The 25063-nt window shown below is 36.3% G+C and overlaps 1 protein-coding gene across 1 annotated transcript; it reads left to right on the top strand.

Annotated features, from left to right (window-relative positions):
• The first annotated feature begins 2056 nt into the window (after window positions 1-2056).
• LOC127430684 (protein NipSnap homolog 2-like) lies at window positions 2057-24368 on the top strand. The gene is made up of 10 exons (XM_051680650.1): window positions 2057-2197; window positions 3673-3806; window positions 4001-4046; window positions 6048-6142; window positions 8064-8134; window positions 14303-14443; window positions 14981-15012; window positions 15524-15618; window positions 22944-23027; window positions 23105-24368. The coding sequence occupies exons 1-10, from the start codon at window positions 2103-2105 to the stop codon at window positions 23167-23169; spliced, it is 858 nt and encodes a 285-aa protein (XP_051536610.1). The 5' UTR covers window positions 2057-2102; the 3' UTR covers window positions 23170-24368.
• Window positions 24369-25063: the final 695 nt, after the last annotated feature.

Here is a 25063-nt window from a genome sequence, read left to right as displayed (position 1 = left end):
TAGAAAATCACTTGCCATTATACCAAACACAGTTAAAAGCTATTTGGTTCGTTAAATGAAGCTTAACATTGTCTTTGTTTTTGAGTTGTCACAGTATGCAATAGACTGGCATGTCTTAAGGTCAATATTTGGTCAAAAATAGCAAAAAAGAAACAGCTTTCTCTAGAAACTCATCAGTCAATCATTGTTTTGAGAAATGAAGACTATACAATGCTTGAAACTGCCAAAAAACTGAAGATTTCACACAAGGTGTACACTACAGTCTTCAAAGACAAAGGACAACTGGCTCTAACTAGGACAGAAAGAGATGTGGAAGACCAGATGTACAACTAAACAAGAGGATAAGTACATCAGAGTCTCTAGTTTGAGAAATAGATGCCTCACATGTCCTCAGCTGACAGCTTCATTGAATTCTACCCACTCAACATCAGTTTCATGTACAACAGTAAAGAGAAGACTCAGGGGTGCAGGCCTTATGGGAAGAATTGCAAAGAAAAAGCCACTTTTGAAACAGAAAAACAAAAAGAAAAGGTTAGAGTGGGCAAAGAAACACAGACATTGGACAACAGATAATTGGAAAAGAGTGTTATGGATCTTAACCCCATTGAGCTTTTGTGGGATCAGCTAGACTGTAAGGTGCGTGAGAAGTGCCCGACAAGACAGCCACATCTATGGCAAGTGCTACAGGAAGTGTGGGGTGAAATGTCACCTGAATATCTGGACAAACTGACAGCTAGAATGCCAAGGATCTGAAAGCTGTCATTGCTGCATGTGGAGGACTTTTTGATGAGAACTCTTTTTGAAGTAGTTTAAGAAGTTCTGAACATTTTTTTCAAATTGTAATTGAAATTTTTAATGTTATTAATGTCCTGACTATACATTGTGATCAGTTGAAAGCCACTTTGGTGAATAAAAGTACCAATTTATTTCCATAAGAGCAAAATCTGTACATTCCAAACCTTTGGCCACCAGTGTACAGTTGTGCTCAAAAGTTTGCATACCCTTGGAGAATTGGTATATATGTAACATTTTTAAAGAAAACATGAGTGAGCAGGCAAAACCTTTTTTTTTTTTTCCTTTTTCACCCAATTTGGAATGCCCAATTCCGAATGCGCTTTTAAGTCCTCGTGGTCGCGTAGTGATTCGCCACATTTTTAAGGTTTGGATGTCTTTTTATATCCTTTTCCATCTTTATAAAGTTCCATTACCTTGTTCCGCAGGTCTTTTGACAGTTCTTTTCTGCTCCCCATGGCTCAGTATCTAGCCTGCTCAGTGCATCCACATGAGAGCTAACAAACTCATTGACTATTTATACACAGACACTAATAGCAATTTAAAAAGCCACAGGTGTGGGAAATTAACCTTTAATTGCCATTTAAACCTGTGTGTGTCACCTTGTGTGTCTGTAACAAGGCCAAACATTCAAGGGTATGTAAACTTTTGATCAGGGCCATTTGGGTGATTTCTGTTATCATTATGATTTAAAAAGGAGCCAAACAACTATGTGATAATAAATGGCTTCATATGATCACTATCCTTAAATAAAAGTCTTTTTTTTTTTGCATGATCAGTCATATTTTCAAAATCAATGCCAAAATTTCTAAATTTCTGCCAGCGTATGCAAACTTTTGAGCACAACTGTATGTAATGTTTTGAACATTTGACACAACCTGGGCATTTTGTTGATCATTTTGTGGTACATCTACGTGCCGGGTTGTTAAAGACCCAAGTATGAAATAATGTTTGGCAAAACACCCATGCATTTAAAGGTTAAATATATTAGCCTATTGTAGATTAAAAAGTTAAGTTGTAAAGTCTGGGTAAAGGAGAAGTCCAAAACAGAGAAATGATGGCATACATCATTTAAAAAATAACTATATATTACTCAGTTTTCAATATAGAGCCTCATATATTGTATCAATCTGTTGTAAAATTTTGATTGGCAATATGTGCAAGGTTTTCAAGCAACAAATAGGTTTTTGAAAGGCGCAGGCTCATATTTGTATTGCTGATATGCAGTCATCTGTCTCCCTCTAGCGGCGCGGGAAGAATGCACTGCAAGTGTGTCGACAGGAACAACATTCGTTCAGCAGTCAGGAAACATGGCGACGCGAGTCCTTCAGACACTGGGCAGCGGCCTGACACAGCATGCCAGAAAAGCGTTTCGACCGCACCAGCACCTGCGGTTCGCTGTCAGGTCAGATGACATTTTGACAGGACAAACTGACACAAGACATTATTAGGACGCGTCCTACTGCTGGGCGCGAGCTCCATTTGTTTACCTACACGACCAGTTAGTGAATCACGCGTTGCTTGTAGCCAGCGGGCTAAATACAGCGCTTGATTAGTTTATTCGTGCCATATACACACCCCTTTGGCATTTTAAATCAACGTTTTTGCATTTTGAATAAATTGAGTTTGTCTTGATTGCCTTTTCTGTGTATTCTCGGGGAAAGTGCATAGAAACATCTCGGTGCAGCTGTAAATCTTAACGGAACAGTATTTTGAAGGAAGTTGCAGCAGTTTGAAAGTGACGTACATTGATGCATTAGTCACTCACTATCGGATTGAATAGAGGGGGTCAAGGTCAACATGAAAACATGAGTGTGCCATAATTATTGAAAATCTAAAATTGACTTTTTATTATTATGCAATATTGCAATACAATAAATAATTTTGCCTGCCCATCAAAACTGTTAAATATTGACTGAGCAATATTGTTTTTTTTGTTTTCTTTTGCTCTTAACTGTATCTAAAAAGGATGCTACCTAATGAATATTCTCTATGTTCTTTTCGTGGTGCTGTGGATAAATCTACTCAGTTTATCTACAGATTTTTAGTATTTTTGAGAGGTGTTAAAGGTGCACTCAGTAAATTTTTAAGTATGTCTTCTTGGACTTACACTGACACCTAGTGGCCTGGATGCTGCATCCTTTAAACAAAATAGTTTTCAGTTACCGATTACATTGTAAAAATTCACTATTCACAGTCAACCATGATTCATTTAATCCAAGAGTGAAAGTGTCCAAAACAGGACGGTTACTGAGATTAAGCGAGTAGTATTCGGCTGGTCACGTGATTATAACATGGCAGCCCCCATGAGGCGACCCTCTCCATGTAGAATAAAAACATATTTTATAAGGTTAATGGTATAACTGCCAGGTTTACCTTATGTGAGTAATAAGAATTGTATACATGTGTTTCAAAATTACTATCAATTTCTTAGGAGTAAAACTTTTTTAATGAGTAAAAAATTACTGAGTGTACTTTTAAATGTTATCAGCACACTCATGTTACAGCTAACAGCTTCAGAGATATATTTTATATATGTTTTTTTATTTTTTATGTATTTAAATATTTTTATTTGAAAAAAAATGTATATATAATTTATTTGCGATCTTTTTTTAATGTACCTTTTAAAATTTTTTTACTTTTATAGTCTTTCACTGTTTTGCTTTCTATACCCCCTGACACTTTTAAATTAAATAATAATAATTCAAAACAAGACTATTAGGGTAGCTAGTAGTGTTACAGTATGTATCACATGACTAGTTAAACTGACACAGTACATTGAAATAGAAAGGTGTGTTGTTGGCATATTGCAATTATGCTCTGGAATAATAATTATGATGTGTTAAATTATTGGACGTTTATTGTTCTTTGTTTTGTTAGGAGTGCATTTACAAACAAAAGTAGTGAAGAGGGCTGGATCAAGTCTCTTTTTGTACGAAAAGTGGATCCCAGAAAGGACGCCCACTCTCACCTGCTCGCTAAGAAAGAAGACAACAACCTCTACAAAATTCAGTGTATGTTTTTAATCCCACATTCCTATTTTTTTGTTGTTGTTGTTGTTATGTAGAGAGATGACATTGCCGAGTTAGATTATTTTTTTTCTTGAAAATTCAGATTACGGTGGATTATGTGTAGATTTTTCCCCTCCACCAGTAGAAGCACAGTCTGTTGCCATCTGAACGACCCATAACTTGCCTTTCTTTTACAGTTCACAATGTCAAACCAGACTGCCTTGATGATTATAACAAACTCTGGTAAGATGATGTTGGATGGCATTGTTTAGTATGTAGTTGTAAAGTAATTATGTATAAATTCAACCTTGAATGTGAACTGTTGTGTTTAATTAAATAACTTAATATTAGGGTTGTCAATCAATTACAATTTTAAATGGAATTATTTACATGACCTGCCGATTAAGTAATCGAATTAATCACATATCAGTATTTGCTGAGAAAGACCTCCAAATGAAGAAATTTCAATAAGAATAATACATAATATTTCAAATAATTATAAATATAGATACTGTATATAATGATTCAAATGTATCGCATTATAGTGGCAGACGAGTACAGCATGATTAGACAATACAAAAAAATGGCTTATAAGTCAATATATAATTTGTTTTATTATCATATCAATGAACATAATCCTACAGTCGACAGCAAACTATTTTGCATTGAGTTTGTAATTCTGTTTCTGTTCTCACAGGATTTGTTCTTGCATTTCATCTGCGCTATTTTTAGCTAATTGTCGTATTTGAACATACTTCAGACAGACATTTCCCAAGTGTCTAACTGGTTTTCAGCGCCATATACACAAGGGTTTTAACTAGGCTTGGGAAAGGCGATACCTTTTTCACGCTTCGATAATCAGACAATTTTTCAGATGATTGTCGATCGATATCTGCATTTTTTATATCTGCAAATCATTATCAAAGGATTATTTACTCTAGCCATCACTGGATGATATATTGTGCGTATCTTTCATAAAGCCTACACAATGTGTTTTCCGTTACAAGTATGTCTTTTTGTGGTTTGATAGAATAAATGAAACCTATTCAAGGCTACATACAGAGAAATTGCATAATAAATGTCTACATTTCTAATCGTTCAGTTTGCGGAGTTACACCAGTTTCATACACTAACCTGCAAACTCATCAATGTTACTTAGTTCATTCTTGAAGAAGTACAAAAACCTTCGTAACTTTTGTGTGTATGGTGGCTACATTTACAACTGTGGACGACCACCTGCACCGCAACAACGAGTCGCGAGGCGGCACTTCTTGACTGGTGTGTGACCGGCTTAAGTAAATGTTATATCACCCCCTTGTGGTCTCCCAAACTATTACACCAGACTACATTAAACGGAAGGCAAACTGACGTTGAATTGGAAAGCGCACGAACTAGGCTTCTAATTTAAATGTCGGCTGACGTTAAATATCGATGCCTCAAAAACATATAGAGAAAATAACGTGCTGATCAATAATCAATGTGTCTGTATTTTAGGACATTCCTCATTGTAAGACGCTGTATCAAGTTAAAAGTAGTTCAAACTTTAAATTGCGTCCCTGTATTCTTATGTGCTTCATCCATCTGTCATGAACGCATCCTGTGTGAGCGGATCTCATTCTGTGGATGTGCTGCTTGTGAGGTTTGTTGAGGTGCGCTGACTGCCCCCAGCTGTTGAGGCTCATACCCCCCCTCATTACGGAATTTACATATCGGTCAGGAGTCATGATTAATTGTTTTAATTATTTTACTTACTATTTTTACATAATTAATTACTCTAACATGTTAAAGTAACAAAACTACCAAATATATACTTTTGTTAACATCACAGAATAAGCATAAATGATTACAGAAATAATTGTGCCATTCATGTTTGTCTCAAATGACTAGTTCGCTCACTCATGTTATTCCAAAACTGTATGACTTTTCTAATTCCATGGAACACAAAATAAAATTTCAATGTCAAGGCTGCTGTTTTCCTACAAAAACGATTGGTGAGCCCAACTGTCAAGCTCCAAAAAAGCCCCCTGAAATGATTTAATCCGACTCGTTCAAGTCTTCCAAAGCCATTTTATGCAGACCAACTGAGAACCATACAGGTTTATTGGGTTTACTGCTGTATTTACTATTAGCCCACTCAAATTTCTATCGTGATTGAAAGCTTTGAGGATGTAAGAAAGTATCTAAATCAAATATATTGAGTGTTGTTAATTGGGTTTAAAAAGACATCTGTGTTTGCACATACAGTGAGGATGTTCTGCCATCCATACATGCTGATTCCAACTATCCCTGTGAGCTGGTGGGCACCTGGAACACATGGTATGGAGAACAGGACCAGGCAGGTGAGGAGAACCCGACACTCACCACTTACTCATGTTCTGTTATTTGATACACTGCACCTGATCAGATAATTCTACAGATTAGTCTCATAGAATGAACGTTACTATAACTAATTTGACTTTTACGTGCCAAATTCTAAGTTTCGTCACAGTTTCCTGGTGAAATTAAGAGGCGCTACAACAACTGAGCGTTTTATTAACTTTCACAAATCACGACTACAACGGCCGAATATTAATTTTCACTCTATAACTCACACGCTGCAATGTTATGATATCAAAACACATTTACTGTAATGCATCATTTGAAAAACAATACATTTTACCCTACATTACAGACTCACCTACATTTACACACCAATGTGATTAGCTTGCGCAGTAGCTCACCTGATATACCTTTAGACTTTAGACTCGGAAGACCAGGGTTCAAGACCAGTCAAGAACGCACGCAAGCTGACATGTGAGACAAAAGTGTTATAGAAGCGACACAAAATGACATTGTTGCTTCAGAAAATGTGCTTTTCATGTCGCGTTTGCTTTTATGATGATATCGATTAGTTTAAGGTGTTGGTTTAGTGTAAGGATGTCTGTTTTGTGTCAAACTCTCATTTGATTTTAAATCACGATTGGTTAGGTTCAAGTTAAAGTTTTAGGTTAGGGAGGTATGTTTTACTCATTAAAACCTCCATGTAATATTCATATTAAAAACCTTGTCTGATTACGACACCATTTCACTCACTTTTGGCGCCCCTTGCTAGACATTTCACTGGGAAACTGTAGCGAAACGTGTAATCAGGCACATAATTTTATATGCAGAAATGTTGCCACAATCACATAATTTTCATGAGGCCAGGCTATAATTCAAACATGGTGATGAATTATGAGGATGATCAGCTAGTTAGTTTATCTGGGGTTTTTTATCATTTTTTATTAGTGATGCTTTAAAGCGGATGAATGAAGTTGAGTCGCAACTTTACGTATGCTTTTGGCATGCTTACAATCTAAAAGTCAGTTATAACAGAATGCTAAAACACTCTCTTGATAAGTTTGTCTCTAAATTCATCCCCAAAAAGGCAGACTTCAAATCACGTGCTGTGAGCAATGTTGCTATTATTGACCCTTTGCTAAGCCCCACCTTGAAAGTGTTTCTGACCAAACCTGTCTTAGCAACAGTTGCTGGCCACCATTTCTCTGACTTGTGTTTGCTTTTTCCAACGAGAGTCTACAAGAGTAATGTGTGTTTGAGCAGTTTTAAGGTGATTTTTTTTTAATTTTTTTTTTTATTTATCTTTAATAAATCTCGAGAAAAGCATGTTATGGATTAAACCGTGTAGCCCAAATTCCCAAATAAACATGGAAAACATCAGCAAGGACACCTACATTTGCTCCAAAGTAAATGAAACTAATAACGTAACATTAATTAATTTATGTATTGATTCAGGTCTTGGTAAAGGTGAAACATCAAAATGAGTGTGTTATGAGACGTTATGTGCAGTTCTGTGTACTTACACTAATATTATCAGGTGTATAATAACTTTTAAATGATGCTTTTCTTTGCTTCGATTCTGATTCGCAGTCTCCACAGTTTTCAATGAAATTACTGTGTAATTTAACAGTTTATTTAGAAAAACACAACATCAGATAAATATGCTTTAAAATGTCACTCTTTATCCCAGCCCATGTAAGAATATTATCATTTTTGTTTATGAGAATATTTTGGCAAAAAAAATAAAAATAAAAACGCGTTCCATTCATTCCTATGGGAAGTTCTGCAAAGCTTGTCAGAGCGTTCAACGGTAGCCAAAGTGGGCGAAGCTTAGCAAAAGGCCAATTATGCAAGATGTTTTTTTTGTGTGTGTGTGTGTGTGTGTGTGAGGATTCGGATTATGAGGATTAGTTTTTATATCTCTGTGTGTCTGTCCATCAGTACATCTTTGGAGATATCGAGGAGGATACCCAGCTCTGACTGATGTCATGAACAAACTCAAGAATAATAAGGTGCGTTCATGAGTGTATCTGCACTTGCTGCGTGATATAAATGGCTGAGATTTAGGATTAGGATTAGCTCAGGGATCTACATTAAACTTAAGCTTGGACTAAAGGTCAGTTTGGATGGATGTCCTTCACCTAATAATCTTTGACAAAAAATGCCTCATGGGGTCATGTACACCTGTTTCACAATTTTGTGATGTGAGGGTTTTTTGTTACTGCCAGAGGAGGAGACAAAAATGTAGTGGCTTTCATGGCCTGATCATACCATCACAAGAGCAAAAAGTTGTTTAGCATTCATTTTATGACACTCAGACATACAAACAATGCTAAGGAGAGTGGGACTCTGGAGCACAATGGTGCCTGCCCACTTTTTCCTTTTGCATGATAACAGCGACTTCTCTGATTGGTGGATCTGTCTTCAGGATTATGGGTAGTATAGTGCTTCACCGGGACTTTTGCTTCATTAAAATGAAGTTGAAATCACACTTGTGGATTCTTCAGATACATATAAGTGCAACTTCTAATGCAAGGAGTTGGTAATTCACCGCAAGCCTAGATGTTGTGAGGCATTCTTGAATGTCCAATCGGGGACCCATGTGGAACCAGTTCACATAAAGAAGACAATGTTCATTGTCATTACTGTGATGCTGTTTTGAAATTTAACAGCACTACGAGTCCATCAGTGTACCACTAAAGAAGTCAGCATCCAATGGTGTTAGCGAGGGCAGGTACAGCACACATCATATTATTACCTCACTGCTCGCTAAGAGATTTTATGACGATGGACGAGCGGAGGGAATCGCACAGCAGCTTTGCAGAATGATTGGAAAAAGATTTGATGTCTATAAATATTGTTGATGCGAGGGTTTTCATGAAGCTACTCATATATTTGACATATATTACCATAATATAATGATTTACATAAATCCTAATAATTTAACATATTGGGGCAGATTCACTAAGAATGAATTGCGGCCAGTAATAGCGCCGTTTTTTTGCATGCGCTCTCTGCGCTGGTTTAGCACCCGATTCATGAAAAAAATGATGCAGATAAGGCAACGGCGCAAACGTGCCCACAGAATCGCTGCTGAGCGCAGTTTGCACGTGCAATTCTGATCTTGTGGTCCGATTCTGAGCTCAATATAGTGGAGGAGACCACCGTATTTGACACACCCTGCCGGGACTGTACAGCATCACTTTAATCCAGACACCTGCAACATGGAGAAACGTGCACTTGATGACACTGCGCATCTGAATATCTGCCAGGTTATAATGCTCTTCTCCATCATTTGATGATTATTTGATTAATTACAGATATGATCAGTTGAAAATGTTCACAAATGTCTCTTTTAAATAAAATACATTTTACTGGTAATAGTGCGATCTAAATTGCACCAGGCAACTTTTGTGAATGAAGTGCAATCTACAATTAGCCTAATTTGCATAGAAAGGAGGCGTGTTTGCACAGAAAGGAATGACAATGACTTCATTCAAATATTCAAGACAATTTCTTTGCTGATTGCGCCTACTAAAATTGTTTGCGGGTGGTTAGTGAATAAGACGCAGGTTTTTGCGCTAAAATACCATGCGCAAAAGTGGTGCAACTGTTTAGTGAATCTGCCCCATTATCTTCTACAGTAAGTAATTTTTCTATGATGCAATGTTGACGTTTTTTAAGTTTGCATTAGAACGGTTGGTCAGTCAGAAATCAAACTTTGTATAAATAAAGCTTTTATTCAATAAAAATATGCATCTTGAGTTTCAAGCTGGTCACCACTTAAAGTTTATTATTGTTATTAGGGCTGATGATTTAATGCGATAATTCAGTGCAACTAATTATATTTAAAAAAATAACACATTAAAAAATTATTTACGCAATGAATCATGTCCCTGGACTGTAATAAGGAATATTCCTCCATCGGAGCAAGCTTGAAGTGCCACCTGTTTTCAGCAGGGGGCAGTAAGCGCAAATCCAGTACTACACTTACTGAAAGCAGACAGCACTATCGCAAGCCAAGAGTATCAGAATTACGCGATAGTTTTAACACGCTTACATTTAAAATGACGTATTTTACAGTGTTCTAAACAACCCTAATGGCGTAAAATACGCCGAAGTAATTCCAAACGCTGGAAAAAATTTGCACAAATCTTTATATTGGACGTATTGGACTGCGTTTAGTGTATGTGAAAAGCAGCGCTTTTTACGTTGCTTCGCTTGGCATATGACGCTGTAAAAAACACAATGTTTGGTTGCATAAAAGTGGCGGTTTTTACTGCGTTTTCTGTGTAGTATAATGAGCCCTGCCTGATTTTCACAGCTAGTAAAGTTTGAGGTGTTCTCATCCAATCAATTTTCGAACTTGGCTATAATTAATATAATTTATAATATTCTTTTGATATAATAATATGCCTTCTTATGTGATAAGTTATTAGAGTGGTAATATGCCAATGTGATAATGCTTTGTAATTATTTTTTTTAACTGTTTCATAAAGTAAAAATAACAATGTTATAACCCATTATTTGAATAATACATCTTATTATAATTTTCAAAATGTCACCTCAGAAAAATAGAAAAGAAAAACACTGGTGCATTTAGATTAATTAATGGGGTAAAAAACAGCAATTCATTACAAATCATTAAAAATTTAGCTCACTAATATATATATATATAATTTTTTTTTAAATCAAATAATGATTTATTAAAAACACATAAACAAGTATGTATATTTATCCTGTAAAATCACCAGCACACTTTTGCCTGCAGCAATGAACTTGCAGCAGTAAACTGGTCTGACTCATTCATGATTGATTGGGTGAGAACATCTCAAACTTCACTGGCTGTGAAAATCAGGCGGGGCTCAATATACTACATAGAAAACGCCGTAAAAAGTGCTGCTTTTGTGCAAAAAAATAAAGAAACTGGCTGTGAAAATTAGGCGGGGCATCATACCAAGCCAAACAGTGTAAAAAGCACCGCTTTTCACATACACTAAACACAGTTTTTTTAGGTATTTTTCATCTTGTGCTGTATGGCAAGCCAAGAATATCAGAATATCAGCGATAGTTTTAACGCGCTTACATCTAAAACGGCGTATTTTATGGCTTTCTAAACAACCCTAATGATGTAAAATACGCCGTTGCAATTCCAAACACATAAAAAATTATGAAGGTATTTTTGGAGCAAATCAACTGAGCGCCTGTGACAGTGGAATTTGTTGTTGTAGAGATTAGCCACACATGTGTATCAGTAAATTTGAAGTCACAGAGAAAAATGTTTTTAGAGTTACAAACTTGTAGATTTTTTTTTTCTCTCCCACAAACACAACACAAGAGAAACACCTTCTCAAATTCTTCATCGCAGGTGCACAAATCCTATTCTACGAATGACAAATTAAGAAACTCATACCTCACATTTTTGCTACAGTTGCTGCAGTGAATATGGTGCAAAACACATTCACACACCCGCATAAACAAATGTGAAGTCACGGACAAATTTTGCTCATCCGCAAATCAGTATGTGAGCCAAGAGTCCAATGAGAGTTGCACACTTGTAGAATATTTTCTCACAAATATTTTTTTTCTTGGATATTTTTCTAGCACAAACGTGTGGTACAGTAACTACAACTGCTTGAATCTGCTGCTATGAGTCTCAAACACTGTTTTCCGCTTGCAAATGTCAAGTTTTGCGCGTTCTCCCTTTTGCACCACATATCTATGTAAAATATGGAGCAAAAGTGATTTGTGCATCTGTAGAGGCAGCGGCCTCTAGCGGCCCCAGTAATTATTACTCCCATAGGGAAGCAGTTCTGGAACTGGAAGCTGCAGTGAGTCACAGAGCGGGATAATTAACATTTTATAAAGCCTATAGGCGATTTAAAGCATGTTTTTCATCCAACATCACTGCAAATAGGTGTTCCATATAATATAAAATCAATATTTACATAGTCTAAGAAGAGTAAGTTATCTCACTCCCATGTGCCCTGCAGTGTCCCACTAAATCACGTCTGCTGACCTGCAACAGAGGCTGGAAGCACACTTGGAAACAGGTGCTTCCAGCCCCCTTAGTTTACTTGGTTAGTTTCGCTCAATTCCTGGATACCTATGGGATGAAGGTTATGTAATTTATAGCTTCCAATTTCGGGACTGCTTCCCTATGGGAGTAATAATTACTGGGCAAACTCTGACATCCCTTTACTTTACTATGGTATTCCTATAAAAAATTACTATCCACCAAAAACAAACAAAACAAACGAAAAAAAAAAAACATGGTACCCATGGTTTTCTGACCATGGTACATTCTCATAAGAGTAATCTTACATTAGGTGCATACTTATGATATGATACTCACCTGCGAAGACCCACCCTGTTCTGTCATTTTTCTAGAAGGTAAAGCAGAAGAGAATATAAGGAATAAATCATTTAATATGAGGGTATCATTTAATATGAGACTACTGAACAGCAAACTTAACAGTGCAGGTAATCTAGCGTTAGCTTACCTTTCGTGAAACAAGAAAGGCTAACCTAACTAAGAAACACTGATTACCAACGTAGCAGACCAGCGTGCATATTTAAACTGTAAACAAATGTATAACGGTGAGTGATTTCAGAAAAAGAAAGAAAAAACATACCTTTATTGGTATAACTAGCTCTTCTGATTGGCCAAAATTCTCTGATCTCTGAGCTGTGCCCGCCGCTGCCTCTACAGATGCGCAAATCACTTTTGCTCCATATTTTACATAGATATGTGGTGCAAAAGGGAGAACGCGCAAAACTTGACATTTGCAAGCGAAAAACAGTGTTTGAGACTCGTAACAGCAGATTCAAGCAGTTGTAGTTATGTACTTGTGTTTGTGCTGGAAAAATATCCAAGAAAAAATTATTTGTGAGAAAATATTCTACAAGTGTGCAACTCTCATTGGACTCTTGGCTCACATACTGATTTGCGGATGAGCAAAATTTGTCCGTGACTTCACATTTGTTTATGCGGGTGTGTGAATGTGTTTTGCACCATATTCACTGCAGCAACTGTAGCAAAAATGTGAGGTATGAGTTTCTTAATTTGTCATTCGTGGAATAGGATTTGTGCACCTGCGATGAAGAATTTGAGAAGGTGTTTCTCTTGTGTTGTGTTTGTGGGAGAGAAAAAAAAAATCTACAAGTTTGCAACGCTTAAAACATTTTTCTCTGTGACTTCAAATTTACTGATACACATGTGTGGCTAATCTCTACAACTACAAATTCCACTGTCACAGGTGCTCAGTTGATTTGCTCCAAAAATACCTTCATAATTTTTTATGTGTTTGGAATTGCAACGGCGTATTTTACATCATTAGGGTTGTTTAGAAAGCCATAAAATACGCCGTTTTAGATGTAAGCGCGTTAAAAATATCGCTGATATTCTGATACTCTTGGCTTGCCATTCAGCACAAGATGAGGACATGTTGTTGCGTTCAAACGGCTGGATGGAGCGCAACTCCGAACTAAAACCGCGAGGCGCTCCGTTAGCATCCGTCTGATGCATGTGTACATTGACGCATCCTCAGAAAAGTCCTTATGATAAATCTACTTTGGACAGATAGATGAATTCAGTTGCAAAATGGATTGCTTTGGCCTGTAGGCCAATGATAGGCTTTTATTCAATGATATGGAAATAAACAATATACTGTATTGCCTAATCAATGCTGTACTTGTCTGTCACAGTAATGCAATTTATTTTAATTATCCGAATTATTGCATTTATAGTATATAATTATTTATTAATTATACATTTTTTAGTCATTATATTTTGAATTGTTTTATTTTGGGGGGGGGGCCTTTCTCGACAAATATTCATATATGCTATTAATTCGATTAATTAATTGGCATATCATGTAATAAATTTGATTACAAAAATGTATCGATTGACAGCCCTAATTGTTATTGTTAATGATTAATCAATTTTATTTATTAACGTTAACGATTGTCGATTAAGAAATTTCTTAAAATTTGCAATCCTGTTAGGTCTGTCTTGAAAGCATTATACATTATCACTAAAAATCAATTTCTCTATGCAGAAAATGAATGGAATACTGTTACACTTTATTGGAAAACACTACAGAATGTGTACCTCAGCCTCTTTTGTGATTTGTGTCTGGAAATAATGGACATTGATGACTGCTGATGTGTCTGTTCAGGAGTTTTTGGAGTACAGAGAAAAGCGTGGTAAGATGTTGCTGTCCCGTCGAAACCAACTGCTGCTGGAGTTCAGCTTCTGGAATGAGCCGGTGCCCAGAGAAGGGCCAAACATATACGAGCTGAGGTCCTATCAACTCCGGGTGTGTATCAACTCATGCTGATGACAAAAACTATGGATTGCTACGTATTTATCATTTGGTTTCCTTGCATGAGAAATATTATTTCATGTTATAGGAATAGTTCACCCAGAAATGATAATTCCCTCATCATTTACTTATGGGGCGGTCACACTAGGCTTTGAGCACACTACATTTTCATCTCATTTGATTCTTTTCTCTTTTTATTTGGAATTTGATTATTCCAAACCAAAAGATAAAATGACTCTTGCCCATTTTGGCTTGTTTGGGACACATCCTGCTCTGTATTTTCACATTTCTCCACATTTCTTTGTCACCCTCTTGTGTAAATAACATGAAGCAGTCCATTGATCGCCATGCAGTTACAGTATACTGTATGTACCATGGTAGTAACTGTACAAAAAAAAAAAAAAATCTACCAGTTGACACATTTCTACTGAGCGTATATAGTGCTGTGTTGGCCCGAATCAGGGCTATTTCCTTATGGATGAAAAGATTGGATTTTATTTGACTGATTTTAACATTTTTGCCTCTCCTTAGCCTGGAACCATGATCGAGTGGGGAAATTACTGGTGAGACAGATATTTTCTTTTAGTTTAAAATAAACTGAATGTTTTGTACTCTACTGATATGGTGGCTGTTTTTATGCCACACATATGAAGTGATGTTTTCATTGCCTCTTACAGATTGTAGTTGCTGAATTATGAGAAAGCATGGTAACATTCCTTGAATTTCACGCTCTAAAATATATAAACCAAATATGGGACAATAAAGGCGATGAATATACAATCGCATTTGGTCTTTTATGCCTGGCTTAATTTGACTGCTGCATCAAACAATGTACATATCAAAGAATCTGCATGCCTCTTTTTAAACGTTGATTGGATACGTCTTGCAAATTTTTACAGTTAGTAATTTGATTAGATTGAATGAAAAAATATATATAGCATGAAGGAATTTAGAGTATCAATAAAACTGGCCTCTCCCACACAGTCAGTATTGGCCTACATGGAGAATTGAGAACGAAAATCGAAAGTAGATCCAGAATTGGCAGAAAGCTGAAGTTTCGCGTTGCGTTCGCAGGGCTCGAGCCATTGAGTTCCGCCAGCAGAACCAGGAAGCTGTTGGAGGATTCTTCTCTCAGATTGGAAACCTGTACATGGTGCATCACCTCTGGGGTGGGTGAACTTTTTTATAAATTACTTGCATATGATCCCATTGCACCTGTTATATTCATATTTTGGCTTTTGGTATCCATTTTCTGGCTTTATCACCATGGAGTGACACTATGGAAGTAGTCATGAAATCAGAAACCTTTTTGTTGACAAAATATGATCACAAGTGATCACAGGAGACATTTTTGAATTAGCTTGTCTGCATTAGAAACAGAGCATACAGTATGTCGTAGGGTCCGTGTACCTTCGTATAATTCATTTTCTCGTTTTTGTCTTCAAAACGTAATAACCAATAGACCGTTCATTTATCACATTTCCATAATCTTTCTTTATTACATCACAACAATTTATGTTGGATCTGCTTGTTTTTCAATTTAAAAAGAAATAGCCAAGAACAAGAAAACCGTTTATAACTTGAATATTTGTTTTGCACATGTGGGCGGGCCTGACGCTCCTATTTTCTACTGGTCAACACGCACGATCATCTGTTCTTCCTCAACCCCGTTCATAGAAAATAAGAAAATAGAGTTCACAAAGTTCAAGTTTGCTGATTGTTTCTGCAGATAGATTCTAATCATTTTAATGAAGAACATTAATATTTCTTAGAAAAACTTCTGACTGCTGCATGTTTATTGCAATCCCATCAAGCAATGGACACCTGGATACAACAACCAATGAACTCACCAACTCGCTTTTATCACTGCGGGGTGGCGGTGCTTTTTTATTTTTAAAAGGAAAATTATGAATTGGGATGCTGTGCACAGACCTATCTGTAACTAAATAGACTGTTATCTGGTCATTATTGCTGTTATTATTAATGCAGGGAAACATAGGGGAAATATAAACGTCCATTGGATGTGAATAAGCCTCGCAGGATGTCTTCATGGTTTTGAGGAGTATAAAGGGCACAACAGGACCATGGGATTAACCTAACAGGACCATGGGGTAGGGGCTCAGCCCTCATTATTCGTGTACTGTATTATTATTTTTTTATTCTCTCTTTCGATTATGTTCATTCGTAATTACACCTTTTGCTTTCCAGTCTTTAATCGGCAAGTGTCAAGTTCATTGTCGGGGCGCCGAGCCACGCAATGTTTTTCACTTGCCGCCTATCCGAGGCCCGCTTGTTATTCCATTGAATTCATGAAATTAAATGCAACTAAATGCGCCCTGTTCCTGATTTACTTTCGCTGACATAGAGTTGCATTTTGCATGGTTTATTTAAAAATAAATAAATTGTAACATCTATTTGAACCTGAAAACGGCCCCTTCACACTCAGCATGAATCCCTAGTGTAATTAATTTATTGATCATCTGAGTAATTGATCATCTGTTTTATTTATTTATTTATTTTTATTTTTTTATCCCCTTTTCTCCCAATTTGTAATGCCCAATTCCCACTACTTAGTAGGTCCTCATGGTCGCGCGGTTACTCACCTCAATCCGGGTGGCGGAGGAGCAGTTTCAGTTGCCTCTGCTTCTGAGACCGTCAATCCGCGCATCTTATCACGTGGCTCGCTGTGCATGACACCGTGGAGACTCACAGCACGTGGAGGCTCATGCTACTCTCCACGATCCACGCACAATTTACCACACACCCCATTGAGAGCAAGAACCACTAATCGTGACCACAAGGAGGTTACCCCATGTGACTCTACCCTCCCTAGCAACCAGGCCAATTTGGTTGCTTAGGAGACCTGGCTGGAGTCACTCAGCACACCCTAGATTCGAACTTGCAACTCCAGGGGTGGTAGTCAGCATCAATATTTGCTGAGCTACCCAGGCCCCCGATCATCTGTTTTATTATTAAAAAAAAGTATAAAAAAGGTTAATGTAGTACACCAAAAGTGTATTAAAAGTGTTGCCTGTTAATCCAACCTCGACTTTGGAGAATCACGTTGCTGGTAGGCTACATCAAGCCACAAAATCCAAGGCACTCACATGGAGTATATAGGCCTAATATTAATAAGGCCGACTATTATAATGGGGTAATAATATAAAAAATTAAAACAGTCAAATTGTGACTAGAATCTTTAATCAAGTACAATTACTTTACCTAATTCCCATGAAGTTTTAAACACATTCGCTGTCCATAAATAATATTTTATTGCGTTATGGTTGAACGCATAGTAAAAGTACAGTTGAAGTCAGAAGTTTACATACACCTTAGCCAAATACATTTAAACTCAGTTTTTCACAATTCCTGACATTTAATCGTAGAAAACATTCCCTGTCTTAGGTCAGTTCGGATCACTACTTTATTTTAAGAATGTGAAATGTCAGAATAATAGTAGAGAGAATGATTTATTTCAGCTTTTATTTCTTTCATCACATTCTCAGTGGGTCAGAAGTTTACATACAATTTGTTAGTATTTGGTAGCATTGCCTTTAAATTGTTTAACTTGGGTCAAACATTTTGGGTAGCCTTCCACAAGCTTCTCACAATAAGTTGCTGGAATTTTAGCCCATTCCTCCAGACAGAACTGGTGTAACTGAGTCAGGATTGTAGGCCTCCTTGCTCGTACATGCTTTTTCAGTTCTGCTCACAAATTTGCTATCGGACTGAGGTCAGGGCTTTGTGATGGCCACTCCAGTACCTTGACTTTGTTGTCCTTAAGCCATTTTGCATAGCCGGCTTTTTGAGTAGCCGGCTTCTTTCAAACACTCACATGCATATGTCTGCGTGTGAGTGTTCGTGTCTCGCTGTGAATGCAGCTGTGCGCGGGAACAGTTAAACGCGTTTCTTGGTCAAAATGCCTTTCTTGAAGACACCAAATCTAAATGTAAACACGGCCGTTAATGTACTGTATTACATGAGCGTAAGCACACAGGACAATAATCTTTTATCTCAAAATATCCGATCTGGCTGTGCAATGTGTAAATGCTTCCTAATAGACCTGCTGCTCCCTGCTATGTCGTTAATATTAGTCAAACAGCAATATTTACAAGAAAAAAGAAAAAGATCACTGTCCTCGGCTGGATATCTTTAGTAGCTTTAAGACCAATAAAATTCAATGACAGGTCTGTTTCTCAGTCAAACTCTGACTGCATGGAATCAATAGCCTATCAAATTTAACAGACCTATCTAATAATATCTATTAGAATAACGATATCAAATAATCACACACTAAAGATTAGCAAGTATTTTGCATTAGATAACTTTTAAAAGTATTTATATTATGATAATGTTAAATTGCAGCTGTAACTGAGAAATGTAGACTCTATTTGACTCTATTAATGGCTCTTGAAAAATTAGGGTACAACGGGGCTAGTTGCACCCCTTAAGGAAATGTAGCTTTTTTTCTGTTTACAAAATGTATTTATTTTTTATTGAATATTGATGGAGCTACATAATATGAGTGAAAAGAAATAATAATGGAAGGTTGTTTCGATTAAAATTCATGTGGGGGGGCCAAAAAAGGGTGCCTTAGTTTAAAAAAGTTTGGGAACCACAGTTCTGAAGATGTCTGCAACATTCAGTAAATTAATATTTATTATAATTTTCCTTTATTGGCATGACTGTTCATTGTCTTGTCAAAACATGAGAGTAAAACAAAGACAGAACAGAAACAAAATGACAATATCCAGTAATTGATTCTGTCTTTCTCTCTCTTTCTCCCACACACACTCGCATATCAACATACATACGTTTCATACACACACAAACACAGTCTTCTCACTCATTCTGTCTTACCCTGTCAATCTGTGATTTGTTTTACATTTAATTTGACACTGGTAAAGTGTTTTGTTTGACGTTCAGTTTTCAGAGTTGCGGTGAGTTACTATCTCATGTCCAGTGCATTAAAGAGGACTTTGTGGTTAAGTTCAATAATTTTTTATCACTTCTACAAAAATTAAAAGTATTGAAAAACTAAACTTAGTTCTTTTTTTAGTTTAACAAACTAAAACTAACAAAGGACTGACAAACAAAACAAAAACTAAACTAAATTGGTGTGAAATTTTTTTAATGAAATAGAAATAAAAACTAAATTAAAAGTGTAAAACTATTATAACCTTGGTTGCTAGCAAGGTTTCTGTTACATGTACAAAAACGTGGTAACGATCGGGGTTCGGAATAGGAGTCAAATACACAAATTCGTATTGTTTTGTCACTGCCGGCTGCTGCGCATTGTGAAACAACATCAGTGGTTAAGTGTGCTTACACCCTCGTAATTGATTACAGCAGTGGCCAATCGTGTGCTTGGTAATCGTGGTTCAACCAAGGCAGATCGCTTGATTGGTTACAGCTACAGCCAATCACGTGCTTGGCTACAGCAGCACGTGCACAGTGAGAAGCAGCACTCGTGAAACTTCTCATTCATAATCAAACTGAATGAACTGGTACATGTACCGACTGACTGAATGAGAGGGGCATGTTGTTTGTTTACTTCAGCAATTAAAGCATTTGCCTTATTTCTCTTCCAAATAAATGTTTTCAAAGTTTATTGTGCACACCTCCTGCTTTCTTGCGTGGCAAGCTTGTAAATTCGCCCTTCCGTGATGCTTTCTGCAACGCTTGTCATGTGAAGGGCAAAGCGCCGCTTGACGCCTCAACTCAACTCATGTGAAATGCGCTTTACCATGAGGAAAGGACATTACTGAAACTCAAAATTATTATTATTAGGCTATTATTGTTGTCTTTTTTTTTTTTTTTTTTTTTTTTATAAAAGTCATGCTCAGCAGTTTAAATACTATAGGAAAATGAAGATCTTCTTTGTTCTTATAATGCTTAAACATTCTACTGAAGTCAGAAGATTTGACATACAGATTTTAATTAAGGAAAATGTAAGGACGTTATTAATACTCGTTATTATTATCAGACTGTTATTGATAAAGTCATTCTCAGCAGTTCACAAACTGAAGGAACACTATAGATCTTCTTTGTTCTTATAATAGTTAAATACTATAAAGTCTCTTGGCAGATTTCGGTCATGAACATCTCAAAATGATTCAATGACTGACTCAAAGTGGTCACTAAACTAATCAATTAATGAAACTGAACAAATTTGTGAAACAGAAACAAGCCACACCAAATTACCCATTATTTTTTATGCTAATACTGCACAATTTTGCAGATAATTTTCTATACTTGAATCATTAAAATAGCTTAAGTTGGTGCTTTTAGCTTATTCTTAAAAAAAAAAAATTAACTCTGAAAACATGTTCGTGGATCAGCGATTTTTCAACTCTGTGAGTTATAAACTTTAGACAATGATGACAGTCGGACCACTGATTTTTTTTTTTAAATGAATTCACACTGGGTTGGTAGCATGGTGATTCAGCCTTAATACCTCGTGATGTGAATTAATTTTCAACAATTCAACGATTGTAGTCAGCTTACACCGCAGTTACCACATGTAGTATGCAGAAAACATGGTATCTCATCATAAAAATGGCATTAGCAATAAATATTACACTTGTTGGGCACATAAAATGTCCTGGAAATGCCCTGGAAAATTGTGCCTTGAAAAGAGTGGGAACCCTGCTTCTGTATATGGACACAAATTTACTCCCCCACTGATATTTCACTTTAAAAATGGTATACAGATAGACATGTCAGGCAAAATGAAGTCCTTTCTGACTGTAGCCATGGCAACCTGTGCACCTGAAACTGCAACACTAGCACCACATTTACTAAAAAAAAAAACAAACCTGTCCTCAATGTAGGCTACGTGATAAACTTGCGGTGATGTAGCGCTCGCCATGTCCCATGTGAAAAGACTTTTATTCTGAAGAAAAGGAATGAGGAAGAACATATGACATTGCAGTTTTAACCAATCAGTAGAAATGGGTGTGTCACGTCATCCACTTGTGCAAATCAAATAATAAGATTGTACATTTATTTTAAGCACTTGAATGAATTTTTTTTTGCTCATTTCTATCTAGATAAGTAAACTGTCAGTTTGTTGGTTATTCCGTTTTGAAGACAAAAACAAAAAAATTAATTATCCGACGGTACACGGACCTCATAGTTTAGCAGTATTTATAAGGTGGAAGAATGCTGTTTTACAAACATTGGAAATGTGATTTTCAAAGGACAGATTGCTATTAAACTTAACACCCAGGATCTAAACGGTAGAAGATGGCACAACAGAACATCCATCAAGATTCAGTTCAGTCTAATCCTTAAAATTTTTGTCTACAATTATATGTTTAGATGTTTTTGGTCCAATAATAGATACCTCTGTTTTGTCAGAATTTAGTAGAAGGAAATAACTAGCCATTCAGTCTTTGATATTAGTGATACTCTCTGTTAGCTTGGAGAATTGTGAAATTTCACCAGGTCTCAAGGAAATATGAAGCCATGTATTATCAACATAACAGTGACATCTAATTCCATGGTTCTTGATAATTGCTGGGTTTTCTAGTTTTAATGTAAAATTTGCACTTAAGAAAACCTGTTTGGAAACGCTTGATATGTGCATAAAACCTAAAAATTCACTCAAACATTTACGTGTTAGGCAAAGGTAGATTTTATAGATTTTCACATTCACGTTAACATGAAAGAAACAGTTTATTTGCAAAATGATGACATGTTTTGACTATTTGTAAATGAAAGGTGGGTGAGCCCATGATATTCGGAAGTGTTTAACCCACTGCTGGCCGTTAAAGTGGGTCCACACAATCACCAGAAAGCCATTTCAGCCCTCATTATATGGGATATTACACTCATTCTGCGGTGTGTCCTGGCAGCATTTAATAAAATGATGTGAAATTGCTCCAATACAACTCTCCCGAAGCAAAGTCATTCAGCTGATCCATCATAAGGCGACTCCCTAAAGATAATGCACATAATGTATTGAATAGAAACGTACTATGCTTTGCATTTTCTTTAGTCAAATGTTTTTAAATATGCTTAACAAAATATGAAACCTTTGGATGGAAACCTGGCTAATGTCTTCCAAGGGAAGCCCATACAAGGAGAAAAGCAAAGGACCTAATACTGAGCCTTGTGGTACTCCACACTTATCTTGTGCTTGATATAACCTTTTCTTGTTTACACAAACAAAGTGGTAGCGGTCAGATAAATGGGACCTAAACCATGCTAATACCTGTCCGCAAATGCCAACATCCTCAAGCTTATTCAAGAGAATGGCATGATCTGTTGTGTCGAAGGCAGCACTAAGATGTAAAAGCACAAGAACAGAGATGCAGCCGTGGTCGGATGATAAAAGCAGGATATTTGTAACTCCGAGGAGTTACAAATACCAGGTGTAAATGGCAGTATGTCTCGACTGACCACTTGTGATCAGATAACTTGAGATGGATGTAAACAGAGCCATAGTGACAGAATGATTCTAAAAAGTTGGACTACTTCCTCCTCTCAGCATACAAAGACCTGCAGTCTAGAGAGGAAACCAGAAATGCAGCATGGCAGCATGAGGGGTGGGATGAGGCTGTGTATTACACAGGTGAGTTTTTGTTTTTAAAATATGAAGTCTAAATGATTATGGAGATGAAGGCTAAGAAAATCTTGTTTTGCTTTTAGTTCCCCTGATTCAGCATATGGAGTCGAGAATAATGATTCCAATGAAGACCTCTCCTCTGAAGTAACCTGACAGAAACCAACTACATCTCTTAAACTGGTAGTTCACGCAAAGAAAACAAAAAAACAAAGCTGCATCACTTTTTTTGGGTCAATTATTTATCCATCCAATGATCCAATCAACTTTCAGTCGGAGTTTGCACTGCCATGGAATTCTGATCAATCTGAAATTTTCAATGTTTTTTTCTCACCCATTTCCATGTTTTTTCCTCCCTGTTGTTGTAGTCATTTATGATGTTTGGTTTAAACATTCAAACAATCAGTGGATAAACTGTCTAGAAATTAAAAGAGATAATGATGGTTTAGTTCCAGATTGTTAGAGAAACCCCATTGCTTTTTTCCTGTATACATGAAGATTATTGTTTTCCATTTTCCATGCAGCGTCAGCAAAATTATGCCATAACAAGTCACTGTGGTTTCCAATCAATGCTAACATGGCAAGCTTTGTCGAAGGACACAACGATAGAATAGTATAAATATTGCTAATTTCACTTTAACCTGAAGCCTTTTCAAAGTGTTACATTTCTCAATGTTGCTATCTAGTCCTCTTTATTGTGAAAGCTATCAAATTAACAACTTGATTGATTTACAATTGTTTTCATATCATTGGACATCCTCATCAATGAGTGTGCATGTGGTAATGTTTTAAATTTGAGTAACAATCAACATCTATTAATGAAACATTTTATTTGGCTAAAAGCTTTGAATCGCATGTCGCTGAACTACTCACCAATACTGTGAGCTCTCAATACTCAATATACTGTCTAAATAATTTCAGTGTGTTATGTCATTTAACACCTAGTACTTTGCAAATTTAGTTGTATATAGTGAAATTAAATTCCTACTCACACCTACTTTAATGTATTTGTAAAACAGTTCCATGCAAAGATCTTGGTTTGGACTTCAGGTTATTTTCACTCTTCTTTATGAACAAAATAGATTTGTGGTCTTAGCTTTATCATTCTCATTTGAATGACAAGCATGGGTGTATTTTTTAATTGTGAAGATAATTTTAATGAGTAATTGCCTCTTCCACTTTTCTGAAAAGAATAAAAGTCAGAGTGATTTTTAAGCCTCTCAATATTTCTTTATTTTTTTTTTTATATTAGTAATTAATGCCTCCACCATGTAGACTATGTTATTTAAGGGATGAGTGATTGCTTGAGCAGTTGTTTTCAAATAAAGATGATGAATTCTGAAAATCTAATATTATTTCTTATTGTTTTTAATATGTTGTCAAACTTGCTTAAAGGCATGTTCAGCTATAATCCTCTATCGTAATAGCCAAATAGCCACAATAAATTGCAGCAGCACAGATTTGGTTTCTAGAATATTTCTATATGGTTGCTAAAGTTTTCTGAGATGTTCTCAGAGCATTGCTATATGCTTACTAAGTGGTTTTCAGGCAGTTGGGGTGGTTGCCAGGGTGTTGCTATGCAGTTGCTAAGGTTTTCTGGGTGGTTGCAGGATAAATGCCTACTGGTCCAAGTCCCTACGATAGTTTATTTGATATTCTGGAGTCTAGATATAGCAAGTCCCTCCTTCAATGCAAGTTGATGAGATTTTTCACCCATTTTATCATACATCAAGTCAGTCAGGTCTTTTAGAAAAGTACAGCCCTAATGCATTTGCAAGCACCACAAATTATGACATTATTTGTACATTACTAAGCATGGGATAGCAACAATTATAATAAAACTAAATAATAATGAATTATTTTAAGGTTCACTCAGTTATTTTTCCTCATTAAAAATTCTTCTAAAGGAATGAATTGTAATTTTGAAACACATGTATAAAATTATGATCACTCGCATGAAACAAAGACCCCAGTCATATCAGTAACCTTATAAAAGCTGTCTTCATGGAGAGGGTCCCCTCATGGGGGCTGCCATGTTAGAATCA

The sequence above is a fragment of the Myxocyprinus asiaticus genome, chromosome 40 (assembly GCF_019703515.2).
Source record: "Myxocyprinus asiaticus isolate MX2 ecotype Aquarium Trade chromosome 40, UBuf_Myxa_2, whole genome shotgun sequence".
In the NCBI taxonomy this organism is placed as follows: Eukaryota; Metazoa; Chordata; class Actinopteri; order Cypriniformes; family Catostomidae; genus Myxocyprinus; species Myxocyprinus asiaticus.
The sequence above is the reverse complement of the archived record's forward strand: the minus strand, read 5'-3'. Positions and strand labels throughout refer to the sequence as shown.